Source organism: Melitaea cinxia, chromosome 8 (assembly GCF_905220565.1).
Source record: "Melitaea cinxia chromosome 8, ilMelCinx1.1, whole genome shotgun sequence".
NCBI lineage: Eukaryota > Metazoa > Arthropoda > Insecta > Lepidoptera > Nymphalidae > Melitaea > Melitaea cinxia.
In genome coordinates, this window is record NC_059401.1 from 14544479 (window position 1) to 14571307 (window position 26829).

Consider the following 26829-nt stretch of genomic DNA (forward strand, 5'->3'; position numbering starts at 1 on the left):
AGTCAAAAATTGGATTGGATTGGATGCTTCTGGGGGGGGGGGGGTGGAGTTTATAAGCTACGGTAATCTTACAGTAGCTTACCTTTAGCTGAGCCCAAAAGCACTTTCGAATCTTCATTTTACAAATTAAAATTTTAAAGTAATTATTACTTTTGTAAAAGTAAAGCTACAACCGTTTCGGAATGTAGATTCTGCAGAGTAGAATTGGCAAGAAACTCCGCAGTTACTCTTTTGAAAATAATATATAAGCTGTGTTTTAGTAGAAAATTTGCAATATCTTCCATGAAATACGAATAATAATGAATATATTTATTATTATATTATTTCATTATTATTAAACTCAATTATGATTTTACTTTATTTCATTAATATGCACAATTTTTCATTATAATATTACTACACTACTATTTAAACAAAATACATTACTATTTAAACAAAAATCGTACAAACCTGGTAACCAACAAAATTGAGCACCGCAGTGAAAAAAGAAAAAAAAAGATAATTTTTTATTTGCTAAAATTGTTGCAGGCAATTTATATACTCACGTTCACCAGTTTTATCTTATCGACGGATAATTTTTATTTAAAACCTCAACTAATCGATACAGTGAACCGGTACGGTGTAAGCGTGAGCTTATTATAGGACTGAGTCTTCTAGTAGCGACGATTAAGGTTGTCACACGCTTATTAAAGCCAACCAAAATTAAGGTGTCTATGAATTACGCACCAATGTACTAAAAAAAGCTTAGAGTAGTTGCAGCCCAAAACACTAATCTGTGTCTGCAGTCTACCTCCATCATGATTTCAAAGATTTTTGGTTTGATAATGACAATTGGCCCTTGTTAAAATTAAAGATGTGTTCTAAATGTGTATATCCAATATTTTCACATGAACTGTACATAACTAAAATAGCCTAGAAACATTCCACTGTTGAGTAAAGTCTTTCTTCTTCCCCTTGGCATTAATATTCTCAGCTTTTGTTAACTTCATTTTCTCAAAAGAAAATTGATTCGTCGGAAAAAGGGTATCAACCCTAACACGTTTGGTCGTAAACACTGTCCAAAAATACATCTCGTTCGCATATTTCAAGAATGTTTTCATTCACACACATACACATGGCTGCTGGATTTCATGAGAGTTAAGTTTCCATGTGTGTTTGGTTGCTGAACATTTTTGACTTATCCTCTCCTAAGAATGATAAAGTAATGTTTTATAGCCCAAGAAATTCTTTAGTAAGAAAGTGTGTGTGTCAACTCTGACATGTGACTGGAGTTTACTCTTTAATAACGTTTACCGTGATATTTTTAAAAATATGTTTATCTATTTCATACGCGCTGCGCGTTACGTTGTACATTAAACGTCACTCTCAGGGCAGGTCGTGTCACTGATACGCTTTCACTTCCTATATGTATCATACCAAGAATTTTATATCGCATCTTAAGGAGTAAAATCTACAATAATTGTGTTTGTAGGTGAACGAAGAAAAACCGACTTCAATTATATCGACAAGTAATACAACGTAGGTAGATGAAAAAATAGTCAAGTAAATACGCAATATCAAAGATTACTCCAAAAATTGTAATCGATCACGGTGCAATTTATATGTAACGATATGATAAACATCGGCTTTCGAGTAAATTAAAAATTATCAAAATCGGTACACCCAGTAAAAAGTTATGTGGATTTTTGAGTTTCCTTCGATTTCTCTGGGATCCCATCACCAGATCCTGGTTTCCTTATCATGGTACCAAACTAGGGATATCTCCTTTCCAACAAAAAAAGAATTATCAGAGTCGGTTCATAATCGACGGAGTTATCCCCGAACATACATAAAAAAAACATGGGACACCAGGTAGTAACGAAGTTCCTTCGGATAGTATAGAAGCAACACATTTTGAAAAAAAAAATATATACGGTCGAATTAAGTAACCTCCTCATTTTTTTGAAGTCGGTTAAAAAAATCAAACCAAGTTGACAACCCTGTGTTTTATTATTTGTTTTTATACAAAGTAATTGCATTGTAAGTGTAATACAGTATTAGTGCGTTAATAATAATAAATAAGTTTGTATAAAATAAAACAAAAAGAAATTTCTCAATACAGGTATCAGTTCAAATTATTTAAATTCCACACATTTATAATCGACTGGCTGTCGCCCGCGGCTTTATTTGCTTGGTCTTCATTTTCTTAGAAATAAAGTATATTAGAGTATCTAATTTAAAATATTACAAATAAATAAGTTAATACCTCTTTATACATAAAACCTTTTTCATTTGACTTTCGTGCGCTAGAACTACCAAATTACTCGAAGGGCTCGCGGGTGAAATATAACACAGTCTACTCTTAAGTATACTCTGGCCATTTCGAGGTAACTTCATTAACACGAACTAATCGCTTATTTCTCTATCCAGAATTTCCGCAAACGCTGGAATTCTCTATCCAGAATTTCCGCAAACGCTGGAATACTTATTTATTTAAAATGCAAAAAATATTTCATGATTCCAACTTTCATACAAAGCTCATTTTTTTTGTCTTCCACATAAATTTTTAATACCTATTTCACCCCACCCCAGGGTATAATTTCCCAAAACGCTTTAACAGGCAAATACTACTTAGACATTAAAAAAATATAAAACAATGAAAAGAGATGTTGTACATTAAGAAATTGACAACTATTATGGCAAGTATTTTAAACAAAAGCAATAAATTAAATTAATTAAAAAAATCTTTCTTCACTCGTATTATTTAAAAAAAAACTGTTCACTCGTTCTGATAAAGAAGGATAATACACTCGTAATATTTTTTATGTATTTAGCGTTAATACAATTCATGAATCAGTTTTTTATAGTGCTTTTTTGAACTTTATTTTTAATGTATTGTATCAAAATGTTACAATTTTGCAGATCGTTACCAATTTTTGTGAAATGGCTCTTAAATAAAAAATAAAAAAGATGATTAAAATAAAGAATGCCTTTTTTATTTTTTATTTTTATTTAAGCAAACAATCATCCGATAAAAAATGCTGTCCATCAAACTTGACATACGTAAATATTTCGATAATTTAATTATTAATGATACAAAACTTAACCGATAACGATGATAACCGTACACAATGTTTTTGTAAATACTCTTTCATCGTTTTCTAAATGCCCTTGACCGTTATGTTCGGAAATATAAAATCGCAAACCGTCGAATGATCGAACTCTACTTGCACAATTGTCTATGTGTAAAACTGGCTGACCAATAAACTTCCAATTTTGTCGAATGTTTGTCCTTGAGACTTATTGTCATCACCAATGCGGATGTTATAGGAAATTGAGTTCTTTGAAGGTTAAATAGTAAAATAGATCCGGAGCATGTTAAATTTATACGTTTCCATAAGTCCCAGTTAAAACTTCGCAATCAATTGCACTTCAATGCATAAATTTTATCCCCATTATTGTTCCATTGACTAATGCTTCCTTTGTTTTTAAATTTTTGATCAGCAAAACGATACAATTAACTTTCAATACTAACTTATGTGATGGTAAACCACTTAATAGTCAAAGAATTTAAAAACTCTACCGAATAGTTATTATAATAATATATTATAAAATATATATAATTCAAAAAATGCGTGCGTGCAAAGTACACAAGTCAGAAGTGTAACTTCTTTGGCAAATTAATTTTTTAGGCTCGTTTATATTTATACAAATCTCAAGCTTTAGATTTACTTTCCAGCGCGATCTAGTTAGTTCGCGATGTAATACTATCGATATTTATGTAACAACCTTTATTTATTTTATTTATTTATTTATTTTTAATTAATAATAATATTTAATTTTTACAAAATAGCACACATTTGGAAAATCATTACCAGAACAGTTTCCAATGACTAATAAGTACGTGGCGTAGATGCGCCTTAAAACCAAGCAAACTTACATGAGTCAATGAGATTAGAGAGAGTGTGAAATTATTTGATTTACAGATTACATTAAAATGTAATAAACAAAATAATTGTATCGATCAATAAGAATGTTAACAAAAATTAAAAATTTAAATTTTAAAAGAGTGATACTAATAATTATAATTTCAAATACGATTACCCTTAGACAAAATATTTTCAATGTGAGAATTAAATTTCGTCAATGAAAGATTAAATATATCACAGTCCAGAAACAACTTGTTGTACTTATTACAACTTCTATTCATAAATATTCCGTGCGAAATTAGTTCTGGTTGCAGGAACGCAGAATGTTTCCTTACGTCTAGAACTAATTCGTAGACAATGGAAAAATAATTTCAAGAGCAGATAAGGCGAATCAACGTGATTTTTTATAATTTTAAACAGTAGTACTTGGTCTCGTTGAACACGTCGGTCAGCAGCCGTCATCATTGTAACAAAATGGTTCTCGGTCAAAGTTGTGGTCGACTTAATAAGAGCCTTGACAAAACGATTATGAACACGTTCTATTCTAGAGATGTGATTATTATACTGAGGATTCGAAACAGAGGAAGTATACTCGAAAGTAGACCTAACAAAAGCATTATATTATAATAATATAAGCCTAGACGAACGTTTAAATTCTTTAGAAATACTCAACACAAAACAAAGCATTCGGGAAAGCCTTATCAGATATATAACCAATGTGATAATCAAAAAGCAGTTTAGAATCGACGTAGACACCAAGATTCTTGACAATGTTAACTCTCGAAATGACCCCCCCCCCAACACACACAATTTATACGCAAAATCAATAACTACTCTTTTCCTAGTAAACGTTATTACCTACGTTAAGTTTTTTTTTCTAATTTAGAAATAAGGAATTATTTAAACAATAGGAGCTGAAAGAGTCAAGCTCTTCCTAGAAACACAAGCAGTCCTCAGACTTTTTGATTTTTTATATATTTTATTGTCATCAGCATACAGTAAAAACTTTGAGTGTTTGAAAACTGAATTGACATCATTGATATAAATAATAAAAAGCAATGGAACCAAGTGTGATCCTTGTGAAACTCCAGAAGGCACGGGAATGAAAGATGAGCAACAACCCTTTATTGTAACCGCTAGGCTTCTATTAGACAAATAGGATTCAATCCAACGCAGGAGGTCGCCATGTACACCAATATATCTTATTTTTCAAGGAGGATAGAATGTGAAATTTTGTCAAAAGCCTTAGAAAAATCAGTGTACACGGCGTCCACCTGGTAACCCTCATCCATAGCATTCGCGACAAAGTCAATAAATTCACACAAATTTGTTTCAGTAGATCTTCTGTTAATAAATCCATGCTGCTGTTCAATAATAATAGGTCTTAAAATAAGTTGTAAGTAGTCATATATGATCTTTTCGAATAACTTTGGGATGCAACTGAGTTTTGAGATAGGACGATAATTTTTGACATCGTGTTTATCCCCATTTTTAAAGACAGGAACTACATACGACCTTTTTCAACTAGTAGGCATTATACATATTTTCGTACTTAGGGGTTTTGTATTTTCCATAGTACATGCTAGGTGGCTCTGTTGTTCGACAAGAACAATATTGCACATCTTCGTGACGCTAATATTATTATTATTACGTTTCATCCTTAAAAATTTTACCCTCATGTACCTAAAGAAGTTTCACTACAATAATTAATATAATATCACTAATTATAATAAATTATAAAATATCTTATATAATAATGACCGAATATATTAGAAATATGATTAAGTATATCAGTATCAATCAAACTACAATCATCATTTGTAGGTGCTAAATAATTGCGTTTCGCATTGCAAAACCTTCATTCTAAATCCATTAATCCACAACCACAACTATTAAAAACTTTTGGAATGACATTTCACGCACTCAATCAAATTCACTTTTTCATTCTGTATAATATTCCCACAATTTGAATTATCATTACTATTATTATGTGTCCGGGAATATAGATTCCTTCTTCTTTGCCTCTCACTCCGACTCGTTAATGTTCTATGTTGAGGCATAATAAAAGTAAAAAAAAAAAATATTCATCCAATGACTGAAATCGAGAAGAGATAATAAAAAATACAAAAAGATCTTTCAACCAGCAATAACAAATATATATTTTTTACCTATTTATATATATGAGATAAATTGATAGCGCGTAATTTTCGTAAAAAAAGGTACAAAGTTTTTGCTTCACGTTTTAATACCTATATAGATAAGAAGGCAATTATTATATTTAATTTGATATGACCTTTCATGAATTTGCATGACATTGAAGTGAAAAAAAGCAATTATCACATAAATTCAACTTTAACCTTGACTAATTTTGAAACTCTTCGGTTTATCATAAATTATAAGACACAATTTTTGTAGAGCGTTCAATTTTCTACAAAAATCTTTATTGTGCATAGAAATCAGTTGATTGGTTTGTGAAATAGAAAATTATAAAAAGATTGAAAAATAATCCATGTTATTTATATAGAATATGGGTTGTGTGGAAGAAATGGCTATTTAGCCATAAGTCCGCCCATTGAACTTCACTGTCTGTAACTATCTTTATGAACATTTTTGAATATCATATCAAAAATCGCCCTACCCGCCTGACCGCTCCTATTCTATTCAAAAATGTTTAGAAAATGTGTGGGTAACACAAAAAAATAAAATCGTACATACTATCTTTATGCTTTGTTTGTAATATATTTGTGGTGTACAATAAAGTATAAAAAAAAGGAAAGCTTCGATGTGCAAACTCTAAATATCAAAATTAAGAGCTCCAATTTTCACAGGCGTCTTGTTCGGTACTTTGAAGATATTTCGATGCTCGCTTTAAAATAATTGTGTTTGCTCGCAAACGTAAAAAAACCAACTTCAATTAAATCGACAAGTAATAGGTACAACGTAAGTAGACGCAAAATAGTCGAGTAAATATTCGTTATCAAAGATTACTCAAAAAATAGTCATCAGATCACGATCAAATTTAAATGGGATCACAAAACAAGCATCAGCTTTCGAAGAATCATCAAAATTATTTACAAAAAATAAACTGCTACTGCCCTCTAGTGGATAATATAGCTCACTACGTTATAGTATATCGTCAGTCCGAACCGAAGTAGTTTTACTGAATGCCAATAGATGGCGTCGCAAGTACGCACAGTTACAAACACGCTTCATCAAAGATTACAAAAAAAGCACTCGCTATATCTCGATCAAAAAATGACCCTACAAGACAAGCATCAGCTTTCGATTTAAATAAAAATCATTGAAATCGATCCACCCGGTTAAAAGTTCTGAGGTAACATACGAATCGAGAACCTCCTCGTTTTATGGAACATTATGCCATGAACTTTTTTGGAAGTCGGTTAAAAAACGAGTCGATTTTTTTAAACAGCTTGATTATACACTATTTAAGAAATTGTATAACAAAAGTACCTACTATTGTAAAGGGTAGCAAAACAATGGTGGGGCAGGATACTTATAAGCATATTAAAAAGTTCAAAAAATTTACTTTTTGGTAAATAGAATAATTATAATGAATGATTTGTTTTGCTTTGTGTTCTCGGCTCTCGGTTACGTAATTGCGTGGTCGGTAATGTAATTTACAAAGTATAGTCTTAATAAATATAAAAATCAGATCAATAATTTATAAAATGAAATTGCTATTGAATACTTATAATACCTTAACCTTACAAAATATCAATTCAAAATGATGGTGCTCTCAAGTAGCGCTGTCTTCCTGTGGTGAATGTGGTACCCAACGCTCTAGATGTTTCAGGCGGTTATGAGCCATAGTAGCTGCTTTTTATCAGGCGGATCTTACGTTTGTTGGTACCTTTAAAATAAAAATAAAAACTACTCAACGAAACGAACACGATAATCGGCCTGGCTTGCTTTATACTTTCGTGCTATTTTTTTTTTATACAAGTTGGTCGGCAAACAAGCGTACAGTTCACCCGATGGTAAACGATTACCGTAGCTTATAGACGCCTGCAACACCAGAAGCATTGCAAACGCGTTGCCAACCCTACCCCCAATCCCCCCAGGAGCTCTCCAGAGTCACTTTACGCACCAACAGGAACACAACACTGCTTGAAAACAGTATTATTTAGCTGTAAAAACTAAAATCGTATCAAATATTTCATATTATTTATGCCTTAAAATAAGAATTAACAATATACGAACGTAGTTGGGCAGCTTTATGTTTAATCGACAAAGAAAATCGTCGCTTAATAACAAAGTTTTATTCATTTCGTTTGAAACTAGGTACAAGTATTATACGAACTATAAATTATCATAAACGAGGCAGTCTTTCATTACAAACGTACATATATTATGTAATTATTGGAGATTTGTTGTGATTGAAACGTCGTTTGCAGTCTCGGGCTCCCACATTATATTGATGGTACTTATGAGGTATTACCAGCAAGACATTTCAGCACACCGGTAGACAGTTGGGAACAAAATGGCTCTCTGGCCAATAAAATTTGATGATTTTTTCAAAATATCAACAATATCAATGCGTTTCAATGGCTCTCATCCATTTGTTACAGTACGAAATAAACTTTGGTTGTTTAAAATATACGTTTCCCGTATCCTTGGGTCGATTTGTTTTCTATTTCTCGTAAATTCAATTATTTCTCATGATGTCAAAAACGGAAAGTTTACCGAAGCTGTCAAGAATGGTACGATGGCAATAGTAGCTGTAACTGTTACCTTCAAACATAGTATACTTGTACATCGTCGAGCATCAATTAAAGAACTCATTAACTTCATAAGCAAAGATTATCAAGTGGCGGAAGATTTTGGTAACGAAGGAAAAGAAATCGTATTAAAATACGCAAAGAAGGGAATACAAATTTGCCGCTTCTGGTTAATTGCAGGAGGTCTTACGTGTTTTATATTTCCCATAGAGGCTTTCGTTTTGATGAGCTATCATTGTGTGAAGAAGGAATGCCAGTTGATCCCAATGTTTGATTTAACGTATCCAAAAGGCATCGATGAGTACAAAGATATATTTATTGTTTATTGCGCCACCTTTTTACTCTGCTTTTCTTTTGCATTATATTCAACATCTGTTTATATCGGCTTCGATCCTCTTGTTCCGATTTTCATGCTACATACTTGCGGTCAATTAGATTTGATTAGTACAAAACTACGTAAGGCCCTACGAGAGGCATCAAATGTACAAGAAAGAAAGGAAAATTTAAAACGCATAAATATTAGACTTACTGAAATTTACAGGTTTGGAATTAATTGTTTAATGAAGTAATTTTATAGTTATTACTAGCTGACCCCGCAAACGTTTCTTTGCCATATATGTTATTAACCCGCTTAATCCCCCCCCCCCTTATAACTTAGGGGTATGAAAAATAGATGTTGGCCGATTCTCAGACCTACCCGATATGCCCACAAAATTTTATTAAAATCACTCGAGCCGTTTCGCAGGAGTTCAATGTTTAACACCATGACACGAGAATTTTATATATTAGAAGATAAGAAATACAATTTGTTGACTAATTTTGTTCTAATATTTTGTAGATTTGTGAAAAAAGCACAAAATATTTTCGTTATACTTTACGAATTTAATTTGAAAACGACGACTTTTCTTATACCATTTTCTGGTTATCAAATAGTAGAGGTATTACGAATAATACAGATATATTTGCGTGTAAAACTTTATTTACAAAATAACAACCGAATAAAAAAATAACAAAAACTTTTCAGGCGTTACGCCATAAAGAAATTCCACTGGATTTCACTTTTTTTTTCATAGCCTCGATGTTACACCTTTACTCACCGTGTTATTACAGTGACCTTTTGATGGAGAAGGTGAGCAAAAAATATTATTTTTTATTATTTTTCGCTTTAGTATACTGGAATATATATGCGGAATCTGGAGCAGCAGTTAAACGTGTAGATGAAAGCTGCTGAACCTCCGTATTCGCACAATCTGCTCTAAAACGCTATTCGTATGATCGACAAAATCATTTCTTAGGAAGCAAATGTCGAAGGAACCTCATTAAAGCGAGTTTAGTGTAGTTGGACGAAACACTCTTAAAAATACGTTTTAAGAAGGTAAACATACAAATAGGTTTTTTTTTAATAGGTTAGAGAAAGTAAATCCAACAAGAGCAATTTTCGGACCAATATTAATTTCTATAAAGTTACTAGCTGACTCGGCAAACGTTGTCTTGCCACTAAACGCTATTTGAAATAGGGGTTGGTGGTAGAAGGGTGCAAAATTTATGGTTGTATGTATTTTTAACGCCAAATCATAATAAAATAAAAAATAAATAATTCATCTAAAAATTAAAAAAAATTAGGGGTAGACTACCCTTAACATTTAGGGGGATGAAAAATAGGTGTTGTTCGATTCTAACCTAACCTACCCAATATGCACACAAAATTTCATGAGAATCGGTCAAGCCATTTCGGAGGAGTTTAGCTACAAACACCGCGACACGAGAATTTTATATATTAGATACTCAAGGAAGCGTTATAACAGGAAAGAGATTAACATATAATTTTAAAGAAAGGTAATATTATTATATTATTTAGCTTCACTGCCTGTTTTCCTTTTATACAATGCTTTGTCAAAAAAAGAAAGCTAGGAATAGGAAAACAAGGAGAAAATAAATAGAAAATTGAAGGTAAGTAAACTAAGTAAGAAAACCAAGGTAGTACATAAATCGCTATAGTGCCAAGAAATACTTAAATCATTAAACAAAACGAGCTTTGCGACAGGATGTCACCGAATAATTGTGTTTGCAGGCAAACGATAAAAACCGACTTCAATTACATCGACAAGTACTACAACGTAGATCGATGAAAATAGTCAAGTAACTACGCGTTATCAAAGATTACTCAAAAAGTAGTTATCAGATCTCGATAAAATTTAAATGTGAGCACGTGATAGAATCAGCTTTTGATTAAATTAAAAATTGTCAAAATCGGTACACCCAGTAAAAATGTATGCGGATTTTCGAGAGTTTCCCTCGATTTCTTTGGGATCCTATCATTAAATCCTGGTTTCCTTATCATGGTACAAAACTAGGGATATCTCCTTTCCAACAAAAAAAGAATTATCAAAAAATTAGAATTATTGACACACACCACCTTTCGATTAAAAAAAATTTGTCGAAATCGGTACACCCGGTCAAAAGTTCTGATGTAACATACATAAAAAAAATACAGTCGAATTGAGAACCTCTTACTTTTTTGGAAGTCGGTTAAAAATATCAAGGAAAAATTGAAACATGAAATTATGGTTGCAGTAATGTCTTAATTTGTGTCTAAACGATAGGAAATATTACGGCCTATGATATTTTTTGATGCTATAACTTCTATGTCAGTATTTTTAGGTTCATGACTAATCTAATTTTCTATTGTTAAAATAATTATTGAGAATGGATTAAAAGCTTCAGAGATTCATTAAAAAGAAAATCCTTCATGATATCAGTAAAGTCTATAGGTATGTTGATAATAAATTGTAAGTCATCAAATACTTTCATTGTAGAGCGAATCATTACGTCAAGCTATATACGCCTGCGGGTGGGAACTGTATCCAGATGTAGAGATTCGAAAGACCATTCTCCTCATGTTGACGAGGACGTCGACGCCGCTCGTCATCAAGACTGTGTTCTACCCAATATGTCTTAACACGTTTGCCGAGGTTTTGATTATTTATTCTTCAATCTAATTTTATATATCCCACTGCTGTATTAAGGCCTAATCCTAATGTATTTACTAGTTTTTTTCTGTTATGTCCCCAAACTTAAAATCTGGAAGTTTTGTCGGATATTCAGAGGCGAGATGAACTGAATTTGAACCCTTGACTTATACTTTGGTCGTTTCTATAAATATCATCATTTATTCTTCGTAAATACAAAAACTACTAAGTAATAACAATTTTAAAATTTTATTGATATTTAATTAATGAGTGCTGAGATTTTTATTTTGGTGAACCTTGTTAATTTATAATGTTTGGTGTTAGAACACCAACTACAAAAAAGAAAAACTTAAATCGCGCCTATTTCCAGCTTTATCTGCACGTTATATTAATCAATAATTTTTTTTATATATTTACGCAGCTCAATTATTCACTCTAATATAATATCATCAACACCACCTTAGCAGATAACTAAATATTCCTGTAATTATTCCAGATGTGCCGTCAAGCGTATGCAATTTATAATATAATGAATGCAGCATGGTGATAAAATAACAAAACACTCGCGTAACTTATATAGTTGATCAGTATAATATATATTATTTTATCTACTTGCTTAATTTAATATTTTAGATTTTCATACACAATACTCAAATGAAACACGATCTCTGCTTACTTTTCTTCAATGTTTCACATCTAAATGTAACCTATACTATGACATTTAATAAATAAAAAATAAAATATTTTGTTCATATTTTATCAATTATAACAATCACCCAATCGACAATATAATAATACTGTAATCTGCTGTTAGCTACGCTTGATTGATTGATCATTATTTATTGATTATTACTATTATATAAATTGGAGATATATATTTTTTTAAAATAGTCCTACCAGCTAACCTAAACATCATTTTGCCATATCTTATTTTGTGACTTTATAGATTACAATACATAAAATTGCAGTGTCAGTTTGTAATCTAAATGCATATGGATGTATACACGGTACATATACCAAAATCATATTTTTAACAATTTTCGTCTGTCTGTCTGTCTACCTGTTTGTTTCGATTAATTTCTGAAACGGTCGGACCAATTTTGACGGGACTTTCACTGACAGATAGCTGATATGACAAGGATTAACTTAGGCTACTTTTATTTTAGATATTTATTTATTTTGTTACTCTTCAAACTGAACTACATTAGACGCGGACGAAGTCGCAGACACAGCTAGTACAAACAATAAAACGCTAAACACAAAGAATTGGCATATTCAAAAATATCTGAAAAAGCTAATACAATAAAATAAAAATAATAAACGGTTGGAACAATTTTGACGGGACTTTCACTGGCAGAAAGGAGGTTCATCGCGGGTAGGGTGCCAAAGATGTAACACGAAGATTTTATGGTTGTCTGATTTATATCTATTTAAATAAAAATATTTCATTTAAATATTATTTATGAAAGTGTTTTTAAGGCTCTTTACCGCCCAGCATACTTTTCTGTATCATTTTATGCAATTGGCTTACGATAATTTATTAAAAAGCCCTTTGGAAACAATTTGGCATAATTTCATTTGTTATAATGGATTCCATAAAGCAAAGTATAAAACAAATGAGTGAACAATTAATTGCCAGAATGACTGACTTCCGGCGAAATCTGCAGACTTCTGTTCCTGTAAGTCCATCGTCTAACATTGCTGTTCAGTTCAATATCTTCAGGCCTTTTGTTTTAACTACCCTAGAAGAACTTCAAAAGCAGATACAATATCCACTCAAAAAAATGACGAATTTGTGATGAGGAGTTGCAGGATAATACTGCTATTGCATGGAGTTCCAAAAATATGAACGTAAAACTTTGTTATTTTGTTGTGAAGACTCTATGACTTTATCAAGATGTTATTGATTAGGAACAATTATAAGAGAAAAACATAGCGCAGTGCTAATAAAATTCTCTGATGGGAGATTGCGAAACATATTAATCTGGTTTGCCAAAACTGCCTTAAAAAAGTTGCTTAGTCAAAAAATTAGTCCAAGTTTCTGACTAAGCTAAAGCATAACATCTTTTTGGCCTTCAGACAGCGCTTAGATGTAAATAAATGCTCAACAAGAGACAGTAAAATAATTTCTGTCAGACCTGATTAAACACATCACTGTATCTAAAATATGACTAACCTTTATGCTATAACCTCAGCCTGATGTTGGTTTTATTTCGTCAAACGCTGCTGCTAGTATTCCTCGCAGGGGTGGTAAAGTAAACAAGCACCCAAAAAGAGTCCCCGAAAAATAATTTATGTAAACTTATTCTTGTTCATAGAATTATTTTAAACTTTTAACTACTATAGTATATACAGTTAAAACTTGAATCCGTTAATACTTTTACGACTTGGTTTAAGTCACTTTGTTTATACAAGTTTTGTAATAACATGTGGGTATCATTATATGTACAAATTTTACTTGTACCGTCCTGCTAATTAAATGTAGTTATAATTGTGATTCACCATAGATAACAAATAACAATTTTATAATTTTGTCCCATTATTTTTAATGGTTGATTTGATTTTAATTTGATATTATTTAATATAATGCATTCAACCTGTATCATCCCACTGCTAGGCGTAGGCCTTTTCTCCACGTAGGAGAAGGATTGGAACTTAATCCACCACGCTGCTCCACCACGGGTTGGCGGATATGATCCCTACTATGAGTAACGATTGCTATCAGATCTTTCTGCTCCAGGAGTTGTGGGTTCGATTCCCACCCCGAGTCTCGGCGTTATATAAATATATTTATTTATATATGTATTATTTATAAGTCTGTTTATCGAATATATATATACGAGTATATATAGCTATACCAGTCGGCTGTTACTTATAACACAAGCATTAAGTTGCTTACTTTAGAAACAGACGACCGTGTGTCTATTGTGTAGATATTTATTTATTTATTTATATGATAATAACCGGGACCGATGGCTTAACGTGCCCCCAAGGCACGGTGGAGAGACCTACAAGGGCAGACATCCAAATCGAATGTAATATTTGTAAAAATACAAATATCCATCCCGAGCGGGATTCGAACCCGCAAACCGTCGGTGTTTTAGGCGACTACTCGCATCACTGCACCAGAGCGGTTATAATAAAAATAATGTGGGTAAAATTTAAAAATTATCCAGCAGTCCACAGACACCTTGGGGATTTTTTTATCTATACTCTATTATGCTAACTTTGTTTCAGACCTGTAATAGAGAGTATTTGTTTTGACAAAGTTACTTATAGGTACTGTTTAGATAGCTATAAGGATCACTTAAATTTTATCAAATTCAGCTTTGATGAGTGTTCTTAAATGGTGATTACTATTTATTACACGTCATACTAGGTTTCGTGTTCTGTATCTAAAAACATTTTTGGGTAAAGGTATGTTGTAATTTAAAAAAAAAATTGTAGTATTATGAAATTTTATTAAACTTTGGATAGAAAATGTACAAAATTTTAAGGATTTATGTCTTATTTAGTCATTAATAGCTGATAGGACAGACTTCGTTTTGTCAAAAGTTAATAGAATTTTTTTTAGTAAGTATAAATACCTTCTATGGGCCTTAAGGAACATACACAAAATAGCCGAATCGGTCGAGCCATTCTCGAGTTATGCGCTTAGCGACGTTCATTTTTATTTATATAGATTAGTCTCGAATCTGATACTTACTAAATGACATATCAATGACGTACAAGAATAATCAGAAATAGGTTAACGTTCAATTTAAATTAATATTCTATCCGTAAACATAAACAAAAATTTTAAGGGCAGTTATACGAATGGACATAAAAATTGTGAATTAGGTTAGGTTGGTAATTAAATATTAAGTAATAAGTTGGATAAGAAATTTATCGTAAATAGCAAAGCTGCACAAAATGTGTTACTCATGAAGGAATAAAAGACTGAATATTTTACGTTATAGGACGTATTATTTTCTGTTAAAATATTTATTATAACTAAAAATTGTCCTAAAACATTTGTAGGTCACGTACATTTAAAAAAATGATAGGTAAATATTGTTTCAGCCAGTAACATCCCACGGCTGGACATAGGCCTCTTTCTCCACGTGAGAGAAGTGTAAATCGTATTCCGCCATCACGCTGTTCTACTACGGGATGGCGGATATATGTATTCCCTATCCGTCTATGATAACAACCGGGATCTCCAGGTTAAATTGCTGAAGCATGGTGGGGAGATCTAAAAGGAATAAAAACGAGTGTACTTTAGTCCACACGACTGAAGTAAAACTTCTTTAGTTCCATCTATATTTATGTATATGTATATGAAAGAAAGAGAGAAAGAAAATGTGTGCTTGCACCTCTCTCTCTTGCCCCTACACTAATACACGAAACATAAATCTTTCTATTTCTATTTTCACTGACTTATATCTTCCTCGCAACTTCCATTCTCCTCACATAATCACACTTTTCGTAACGCTCTCATCACGCATTCGTACTCCCGTCAAGCGTTCGTAAAGAAATTTTACTTCAAAAATATGTTTATTTTATATTTAATTGCTTGGTAGAAACCATCCGTGCAGACATTTCGGAGCGGGCGAAGGCGTGCGAAAGTTTCCGCGCGCACACTCGCGCAAACTGCTCGCTTCTAGAACAACAAGCGACACCACGTTTTCGTCTTCACTCGACACGAGGGCGCATACAATCACACCGTCGTCTTCTTCCTAAAATCATTTGGCGAAAACTGAAAAACTTCTTTACTTTCGTTCCTTAGCAGATTGGGAATTCAAATATAAATATAATAAATATAAAAAAGGGATATATTTAAAATATCAAAACATAAAAAAAAAAAAAATATATATATATATATATATATATATATATATATATATTCAAGAGAAGTGGATTTACACGAAAATAATTATAGCGTTTAGTTAAATAAATATTTTATTTTTGATCCGATCTACGTTCAATTACGATTAGACGCCGCGTTGGCGCAACGGTTACAGCCATGGATTGTGCCTGTTGCGCTGGCGGTTACGGGTTCGATCCCCGCACATGATAAACATTTGTATTGGCCATACAGGTGTTTGCCGTGGTCTGGGTGTTTGTGCAGTCCTTGTGGGTCTCCCCACCGTGCCTCGGAGAGCACGTTAAGCCGTCGGTCCCGGTTATCATGTACACCTGATAGCGATCGTTACTCTCATAGTAGGGAATATATCCGCCAACCCACATTGGAGCAGCGTGGTGGATTAAGCTCTGATCTTTCTCCTACATGGGGAAAGAGGCCTATGCCCAGTAGTGGGATATTACAGGCTGAAGCGATATAGGCTTTTTTTCCCATCATCCCATCAAATATTTTATAAGAATAAATATATAGTTTTGTTACCTTAGCCTGAGGACTGGGAACAAATATAGGTTCGCTGGGGTACATATTTTTGTCACACCACGTCTTTATTTCTCCTGTCACGGTATCGACTTTGATTATCTGGAATATTTTTAGAAAAATAAATTAAAATCATATAAGCCCTAAGAAATTTTACATTAACTAAAAGCATTTCGTCTATACTAATATTATAAAGCTGAAGAGTTTGTTTACTTGTTTGAACGCACTAATCTCACTAACTACTGGTCCGATTTGAAAAATTCTTTCAATGTTAGCCATTTCATTTATAAAAGAAGGTTACAGAATATATATCATCACGCTAAGACCAATAAGAGCGGAGCATTAATGAAGAATGTTTTAAAATCGTTTTTTTTTTCCTTTTGAGAGCTTCCGCTGCGTGCGCTGCATAATCAGATAAAGTTTCAGGTTAAAATTAGCGTTAGCCCAAAGTAAATATTCCACGCGGACAAAGTCGCGGGCAGATGCTAGTTTTCAACAAAACGAATAATTTCTAAGTAAATAATAAAAAATAAATAAACTAATAATTTCTTACCGTTCCAGGATGCTCAGCATCTACATCGGAGCTAATTGCGTAGAAATATCTATATGCTCGACCTGGGGTTAAATAAATTCATCGATTTTTCTTTGTCTCTTTTATGTATCATCATCACATCACTTCAGCCTAATACAGTCCACTGCCGGATAAGGCCTCCACAAGCCCGCGCCAAAAATGGCGTGAAGTCATGTTATGTCCACAGTCACCACGCTGAGCAGGCAGGTTGGTGACCGCAGTACTGGCTTTGTCGGACTGAAGACGCTGCTGACCGTCTTCGGCTTGTGTATTATAAAACCAGCAGTTGGATGGTTACCCCGCCATCGGTCGGCTTTTTAAGTTCCAAGGTGGTAGCGGAACTGTGTTACTTTTCCCCAAATAAAGTAAATCAAAATAAATATTATGTTCTTATGTGTTATCTATGACAATTTGATTTCACTCATTCTTTCTTCAGAAAAAAATGACTTATTTTAAAAATTAAACGTTAGAAGTTGGTACAGTATATTAAGTAGTAATAGAATATATGTATATGTTAATTAGTCTGATTTGAAGTGGTTTGATACAGCTAAGCTTTTACCTTGGCACAAGAAATAGTATTAGGTAAGTACATAATCCAAAGGTGGAAATTATATAACGCAGATACTCGTAGCTTACGATATTAAAACAATATGTACCGTTATGCATGTCGTAGTAAATTCTAGGCGTTTCACAGCCCAGATCTGCCAGCACTTTAGGATTTACTTTGGTTAATCGAGGAGCGTTCAAACTCATCTCAAGTCTTTTTGGTCTGCCACGGAACCATTCAGCGTAATCCGCGTTACTTTGCATTGTCTGAAATGGTATTTTATTGGAGGCTATTAATAATAATTATAAACCACATAATTTATAGTTAATTTTAAAGACCGCCATACCATATGTTTAGGACCATTTTTTAAAACAATTTTTTTATTATTAATTACAAGTTTACTATTACGATGATGATGATGATGATGATAATGATGATGATGACGATGATGATACTTTGATTTTCAATTTGGTATTCTTAGAATTTGTTGGTCAATAATGAAGTCATTAGAATTTAGACGGCGCTTAAGACATTTTTTTTTATAATCAACAAACGTTTTTAACAGCAATTTGCTGACAATTGTTGTAGGTAAAAAAGTTGTTCTAATATTAATACTAAACGTCATTTAATTGCTATTTTAATACAATTTCCAATTTTTATGGCGATCAAACGATCATAGAGAACTAATTAAACTTACTTCAATGGCTTGAATATACATGGCGTCTAGGACCTTAGCGTCTTTGTATGCACAGATATCAACCACCATGTTTCCATCTCTCTCAAAACAGTTAATGATGTGTAGGAAAAATAGCGTCTCTGTCCTATATCTGTTTACTTCCTTGCCACTTTGTCTACAAATTAGTACTATATGTGTCTGAAAAAACGACATTTTTAATTTTTTTTTATGACTGTGTCATCAGAAAAGCTTAGGGCCACCTTATAGTAAGCGTTTGCCGTTATGTGCTACACCAGAAGCATCACGAGCCCTTGCTAACCCTCCCCAGGAGCTCTGATCACCTTACTCATCACAAGAACACAACGATAATTGAGAGCAGTGATATTTGGCTGTAATCTTCTGTAAGGTCGAGGTACTTTCCCAGACGGGCTGCTTCAGATTTTGAGCAGAATATATCCTGCTGTACCCTGCCTGAATGTGATGTCCACTATCTCAATACTAAAAATTTGCTATGATTAAAATTTTCAAATAAAGACGTAACTCAAAGTGAATTACGTCTTTATTTGATTTAATTTACTTTATTTATTTCACGCGGGAATGAGAAGGCAAAAAATTTATGTCTGTTGTTGTTGTATACATATTTTTTTACGTAATTATTGTAAATTACATATAAATAAAACACATATGAATAAGTATTCGTTACACCCAAACTCGGGAGTGAAATCTATAAACCTCCGGAGCAAAAATCAGGATCACTGCAAATCACGTTAACAGGTGAGTCATAAACAAAAATTTTACTAATTGTAAGTACATACCTCCTGTTCTTGAGACCATTGTAAACATGAAGCCAGGGGACCATTCGTTAATTGGTTCCGTACTATACTGATTAATGACACGGATAGCGGTTGCTCTACTATCACGAAATAATTCTCTGTCACTCCTGTGGATTTTAATAATTATAAATATTTATTTACTACTTCATGAAGTAAAACAAATTATAAATAAACGCTTCAATGAGGTTAGTTATTTTTGTGATATGAACCTTAAAGAGGTGCGAAATATTTGTATTTCAATAGCAACATAAGTAAAATCCGAAAATAAATTAATAGAAAAGTAGAAAAAGTTTATGTTCATTGTATCAACTGACAATACAAAAGGTAATAAAAACTCAGTATGTTTTACTTATGAGTTATAATTACCAAATGTGTGCATATATGAAGGATTCAACATATGTCGTGGTTTTATACTTGCGACGATTTTTGCTTTTTCGAACATACTTCCTGAAATTATTATAACGGTTAATATTACAGCATGTGATTTGACTAAAATAACATTTAGTTTTATATGATTGCAAATTTGTATTACCTTTTTCTATAAACGGGAATTTAACAACGACGTGACGCAATCGACCTTTTACAATAGACATACCGACGTTGTAAACGTCTCCTGAAATTGTTTTAATTACTTTAATTTATGAAACATATGACGCAGAAGAAGCCTTACAGCCTTTAAAAGTGATGAAACCAGCGTTGCTGACGTCATTTTTTGTGATTATTAAAACTCAGCGTAGCGATAGTATTATGTTGTGGTTACTCAATTTAATTTCTTTTACAAATCCTTGTATTTGACTTACTTTATCTCGATCGATTAAGCAACAAAAACATTTGTATATTCATATAAATTTAATCACAAAATCTTAAGCTCATAATGTTTATTCGGAAAAAATAAAATGCAACGGTCACTGCACTGGTTTGTGGCTGTTAGGCTGGCGGTTGCGGATTCAATCTCCGCACACGACAAACATTTGTATTGATCATAAAGATATTTGCCGTGGTCTGGGTGTTTGTGCAGTCCTTGTTGGTCTCCAGACCGTGCCTCGAAGAGCACTACCTATAATCGTTCTTGCATCAATTAAAAAGATTGTAGAGTGAAAATTTTCTACACATTTTATCTTGCAATTGCTCAATTGGAGCACCATCTATTGAGTAACTAGAAATGTGTCAGTACTAGCATCTACAGTTCAAATTTTACTATATGTATGTGTGTATGACGGTCACAGATTCAATTCCCGCTCGGAGTGGATATTTGTGTGTTTACAGATATTTATTTGCGGTCTGGTTGTTAGTCCTTGTGGGTCTCCCCACCGTGCCTCAGAGAGCACATTAAGCTGTCGGTCCCGGTTGTTATTATGTACACCTGATAGCGATCGTTACTCATGATAGGGAATATAGCCGCCATCCCGCATTGAAGTAGCGTGGTGGATTAAGCTTTGATTCTTCTCCTACATGGGGAAAGAGGTAGGCTTCTTTCCTACCCAATAGTGGGATATTAAAGGCTGAAGCATAGCGTAGCGATCTCGCCCCCGCTTCTCGCATTGCAATAAAGCTGTTCCAGTTCTCTCGGTAGCGTCTTGGTTGTTATGGTCTACACTTTGTAACAATCGTTCCTGGTTGTAGGGTAATTATCCCACTGCGTTGTGTGGCGTGATGGATCAAGTCCCTACGTCACGGGGTAAACCAATAAATCACATTCTATATAAAAAAATAAGCTCACCGTTGGACATAACGTGTGGATGAGAAGTGTGATTGACAAGAGCGACGGAGTCCATCAGATTTTTCCGTTCCATAGTTTCTAGGGTTACTGGATCAATTCTACAATGAATAAAAACCACTGACTGAGACTGAATTTCATAAGTATAAATATGGTTTCAAATTAAAAAATATAATCCGTTACATACCAAATTCTATGAATCGGTAATTTTAAAATATAGGTATTATACATTTATATACTTAGCGATCTGATATCTTATACACTTACGTACACATTTTAATTTTGGTTTTTAAAAAAAATACCAAAATGAATTAAACCACAAATGTGAGTTTGAAACAAACTACATTATTCGTCTTACACTAGATACAAATAAAGTATAAAATAAAGGCATTAAATACCTGTGAATGACTGGTCCTTCTGTAAAGGCGTACATTTCATCTCCAAATGGATAAACTGAAATCATTGCATTATCTGAGAACGATTCACCTGGTTTAAATAGTGCAGCGACTCTAAAATATAAAATATTTTGTCATTAATTTGTTATTCAATTAGACGATTCTATTTTTTGATTTTATTGTGAATGATATCGAGAAAGAAAGACAATTAACCCTGACTTTCTGACAAAACTTCAATATTTTGGCAAGAGAAGAGAACTTTAGCACAATATTTAGTCAAATTTTTCACAATATTTAGTTATATTCATGCGCATGGTAAATAAAATGCGTCATCGCAAATGAAACTGCGGTTACAGCTACTTTGATATAGTTTCGCTTTAAAATCGTTAAGCTTACCTATCAAATATAGTGTGGCAGGGATCTGGGACGGCTTTAGTACCAAATTCACTAACGACAATGCGATTAGCGGCGCGATTTTTCTGAAAAGTCCTTGATTTAAGGAAACGGCACTGATATGTCACGTGACCATCTTTAATGCAAAATCTGAAATTAAAATTGTAATGTTTCTTTTTATTATTCTTTTCTTTTTTAGGGACTTTTGTCTACACAGACATGCCAGCCCCATCATACCCTAATTCCCACTATGTCTAAAAAATGGAGAAAGAATCATTGATGATGTAAGATCATATTAACTAACAATTTTGCTGCATCAGACAAAGGTTCTGTTAACACAGATAAAAATGTACCCATATCAAATTATACTAAAAATATGTTACTGTTATTTATACTAAAAAACGCGTTCCATCAATAATTCTCTCTCCGTTTCGTATTTACCACATTCACTTAGTACGCGGTGTACATCATCTCAGCAAGCCGCATGTGTCACAGTAATGGGATTCAACTTTTTTCATTAAAAAGGCAAACATTTTGGATGGAAAATGGCCTGAACGTAATTTGAATGCTGTAGTGATGTACTTCCTACCAATTCTTTTATAAACCATGGTAAACGCTGGCTGATTTTGAATGATTTTGTACCATATACCCTTTTCTTCACTTCTTTGGTTAAAATATTCTTTAAATTTTTGATGACAATCAATTTTAAATTTGGTCAAACTTAAATTCTAATGTTAATGTTGTTTTTATGTACGCCTACCATATGATAAACGCTTAACACTCATGGATTTCCATTAGGATGAAAATCAAGAGTCCAGAAAGCGGCAAGATAACCCCCAGGAACACCTTGTTGTGACTATTATGCGATTCGTCGCCACTTATATTAATAATAATTATCTAAATAAATACATTAGTGTGTAACGTTCAAGTATCACAAAGTTGGTCTCCTTATTTTCTACTTGGTTGGTATTTCACAAATTATAAACAGGCTAGTTTTTCTATCAACGAAAGCTAAGCTTAACGAGAGTGTTTAGTAAACTAATGGTTGAGTTAAACGCATAAATGTAACACAACGACTATTAACTTGACCGATAATGTTTTTATCAATACTAATGCTATAAAGCGTAGTCAAATATGAATAGGTTACCCTTTTTAACGACTTCCAAAAGGACTTATTGCACTTCAAGCTATTAAACCGAATTAATTTAAATTAAAAAAACAATTACAGATTAATAGATATCTCCTCAATTTTTAATCGATTCCAGGTTTTATTTTTCTTTCAAAGAATGGTCAAAATCCATCGTATTAAGAATTGATAATGGAATATCTCGAAAATCGCGAAAATTCCTATAAAATTATGGGTTCGTGAAAAACTATCAAACAAATTCTCATCGAGGAATGGGATAGGAATTTTAGGAATATTTAATGAAAAACCTAATTAGTAAATCAATGAGCGTACGGCCGACCGGTCGACAACGCCGTTGTGATAAAAAGCCCATATAACATAAGTTACAAAATAATGTCTACGACATTTTTTTTATTAGGTATGTACAAAAATGTATGGCAAATGAAGGTAGGCAAATTCTAGCCAATTTTAAGGAAATTGTTGTAACTACTTTTAACTGTAGTAAGGGGGTTTCTGCCTGTGTGCCTGTAGGGGTGCCTGTATGGCACTAATAAGTGTACATTGTAGTATCACCCGCGGTAGTTTATCCTTAAACAGTTAACTATTAATAGTTCGATACATATTTAATATTTTGTTACCTTAATTTTTTTATATATACCTAACTAGTTCGGCAAACAAGCGTACGGCTCGCCTGATGGCAAGCAATTACCGTAGCTAAAAGACGTCAGCAACACCAGAAGCATCGCAAGCACGTTGCGACTCCTACCCCAGTTCCCCCATGAGCTCTGGTCACCTTATTCACCAACAGGAACACAAAACTGCTTAAAAACAGTGTTATTCAGCTGTGATCTTCTGTAAGGTCGAGATACTACTTCAGTCGGGCTGCTCCATATTTTGAGCAGGAAATTTATTTATTTTTTCTTTTTTTTTCTACTTAAGTTTGTTTTGTATTAGTTGTATAACTGCATCTATAATTGTATATACAATACAACAATGTTTTCTTAACAGGAAAAATTAAATCACTTACCTGTGAAGTAACGCTGCACTGTCAAACAAATGCTTGAACCTCATGGAACCAACATTAAGTGAGCCGGGTCCATTTCTTAAGAGAGTGCCTTGTAACCATTGAGGTATTTCTCCTAAAATATAAAAAATAAATGAAAAATTAAAATAAATTGACTTAGCAAATAACAAACAAAATTTCCATCACAATACAGTGGGTAATTTTCAAAAGTAACTACATGCTTATGTGGTTTCAAGGTTCAAACAATAAATCTCCTTAGAAACTAAGTCTAATTGTGTAAATTACTTTTAAAAAAATATTTAAGTTCACTATTTATTTACTATATTACTTTATTAAATATATTATATTATAATATATTTTATAAATAATGTTATCATAGGTAAAATTGTGAAAAAGTGCACTGGAGCTGTTTTGAAAATTACTTCATACTTATCGGGTTATTTTTCAATAAATACTCGTAGTTTTTGAATATTGAATTAAGTTTTTGTGTGTAGGTTACTACTTACTACTATGAAAAACATTATAATTTTTTTTTTAATATTTTAACGTGACTAATTTGGAAAGTTGGCTTCAAAAGAAGCTCAGAAATGAAATGAAAATTACTATTAAATATTTGTCACTCATTAAAAATAAAAATATTACCAATAATTTCACCATCAAGAGGTTCGATAACCTCTTTCTCACAGGATCTCAACCATACGCTACTGTCACAATTTGGATAAAACTTCCATTCCTTGTTACTTTCTGCCATGATGTCTAAAAAAATATGTTTATTATTCACAGATAAAATTCATACTTGAATATATATATATATTTTATTTTATATTGTTATAATTTTTTTTCTGATTTCGATAAATATATTATACATATGGAAGCATATAAATTAATTCAACTTTTACTACTTCTGGGGTTTTATAAGGGTTTGATTTGGTTCAATTATTATTACTGACCTTTTTAAATGTTTTTTATTAACAAGTGTGGCTTTGTTATATCGTAATATTACAAATTAAATGAAGAAATAGCAAAAAGTTTTGTGAAAGCACAATTGGACAATCTACCGAAAATTGTTTTTTTTTTTAAACCAATTACTGTAATACATAATATGCTAAGGTTATGATATGTTCCTCCCTTTTTAGAAAAAAACATTACAATTACTCCACATAAATTATTGTATATCATTATATAGATAATTGCTTGCTCTACCGACACCCACAAATAAAAATATATAATTGCTTTTGTTTTTGTAAATTAATTAATTATTATAATTATATATATGACGGCATTAATTTTGAAATAACGTCAACATGATCGACGGTCGGTATTTTTTTACTAATTTAGTGCGAATCATTCGAACAGGTATTGCTATTATTTTATAAATTTTATCAAAGTAAAGTAATTTGTTACTTACTGCAGACTACAGTCGAATAGCTATTAAACCTCCCTTTTTGATGTCGCAAAAAAATAATTTTGGAATGCAGTTTGTGTAGTAGTAAGTATTATAATACTTAAACAAACGTATTATAGTAAGTATTAAGAAAAAAAGACACAAGTTTTGGAAAACACGTTCACTAAAACAACACAAAGAATGTAGTAGTAAATGTTATACAGTCTAAAAATATAATATAAAGTACCGATTATAGGGTTTTTTCACTTAAAATTTAATATTCACGAAATTCTCAAAAACCGAGTAAATTAACACAAAATAAAAACTGACCTTAATTAAGGTCTTCAATCTTTTATGAAAAAATTAGCTGTATAAAAGATGTATAAAAAAAGTATTTTTCATGTTTTTGCGATGGAAGGCTTATCAACATGTGCACAGCTCAGCTAGTGCTAGACTGAAATGGAATGTTTCAGGGGCTACGGTTACCCCGCCCCTGACCTTCTCCTTTAGCAAGGCCAATGTTTCGGTCGAATTACAAGCGGGAATATCGCCTGACTCTTTAGCGTTTCTAGAAAAGAGCGTTTAATATAGCTTCTTCCAAGTACGTAGATTTTGGCGCAAATGTAATAAGTATTAAATTTGTAATAATGAACGTTATACTAAAATGATTTATTCATTAAATATTATTTTAGGAATAATCTAACCGTTTTTTTTTATTTGTAATAGTATTCTAGTGTCTTCTACATATCTACTTTAGAAGAGGATATGAAAGCTATATTTGTATCAAAGACACAATGTATACGGATCTATTTCGGGATTTTTTTTTTCTAATACAACTACGTTGGCCAACAAGCGTACCGTCCACCTGACGGTGAGTAGTTACCATAGCCTGTAGACTTCTGCAGCACTAAAAACGTGGTAGGCGGGTTGCCAACCCTACCTTCGACCCTACCTAGAAGTTTTGGCTACCGTACTCACCACAGGAAAACAACACTGCTTGAGAGCAATATCATTTAGCTATCGTCTTCTGTAAGGTTGAGTTACTTTCCCAGTCGGGCTGCTCCAGATTTTGAGCAGAGTATTTATTTCTGTGTCCTAAAACAAGCTTTAATCATTTATTTTTTTTCATCGATATATGTGAATGGAATGGAGTAGCTCTCCGCGAAC

The 26829-nt window shown here is 32.6% G+C and overlaps 2 protein-coding genes across 2 annotated transcripts; one reads left to right on the forward strand and one right to left on the reverse strand.

Moving 5' to 3' along the window:
* Positions 1–8409: 8409 nt before the first annotated feature.
* On the forward strand, positions 8410–12163 carry LOC123655661. Its single transcript, XM_045591420.1, has 5 exons — positions 8410–9188; positions 9486–9585; positions 9672–9776; positions 11464–11619; positions 12113–12163. Exons 1-5 carry the CDS (start codon positions 8410–8412, stop codon positions 12161–12163), a joined length of 1191 nt encoding a protein of 396 aa, XP_045447376.1.
* Positions 12164–16133: 3970 nt separating this feature from the next.
* Positions 16134–25863, reverse strand: LOC123655557 (carotenoid isomerooxygenase). The gene is made up of 14 exons (XM_045591325.1): positions 25687–25863; positions 24921–25034; positions 24282–24393; positions 22132–22278; positions 21739–21849; positions 21344–21441; positions 20156–20236; positions 19990–20070; positions 19606–19730; positions 18812–18988; positions 18224–18380; positions 17550–17611; positions 17000–17098; positions 16134–16334 (listed from the first exon to the last, which is right to left on the reverse strand). Exons 2-14 carry the CDS (start codon positions 25027–25029, stop codon positions 16164–16166), a joined length of 1530 nt encoding a protein of 509 aa, XP_045447281.1. The 5' UTR covers positions 25030–25034; positions 25687–25863; the 3' UTR covers positions 16134–16163.
* Between the last annotated feature and the right edge of the window lie 966 nt (positions 25864–26829).

What these genes read in the sequence shown, in the direction of transcription:
- LOC123655661 (XM_045591420.1), top strand. Translation starts at nt 8,410, where the DNA reads ATGGCTCTCTGGCCAATAAAATTTGATGATTTTTTCAAAATATCAACA. An exon ending in AGACTTACTGAAATTTACAG is followed by an intron (nt 9,189 to 9,485) that starts GTTTGGAATTAA and finishes AATATTTTGTAG; the next exon opens with ATTTGTGAAAAAAGCACAAA. An exon ending in GTCTTAACACGTTTGCCGAG is followed by an intron (nt 11,620 to 12,112) that starts GTTTTGATTATT and finishes TAATTATTCCAG; the next exon opens with ATGTGCCGTCAAGCGTATGC.
- LOC123655557 (XM_045591325.1), bottom strand. Translation starts at nt 25,029, where the DNA reads ATGGCAGAAAGTAACAAGGAATGGAAGTTTTATCCAAATTGTGACAGT. An exon ending in GAAGGACCAGTCATTCACAG is followed by an intron (nt 21,442 to 21,738) that starts GTATTTAATGCC and finishes TATTCATTGTAG; the next exon opens with AATTGATCCAGTAACCCTAG. An exon ending in TGTATATTCAAGCCATTGAA is followed by an intron (nt 18,381 to 18,811) that starts GTAAGTTTAATT and finishes ATACCATTTCAG; the next exon opens with ACAATGCAAAGTAACGCGGA.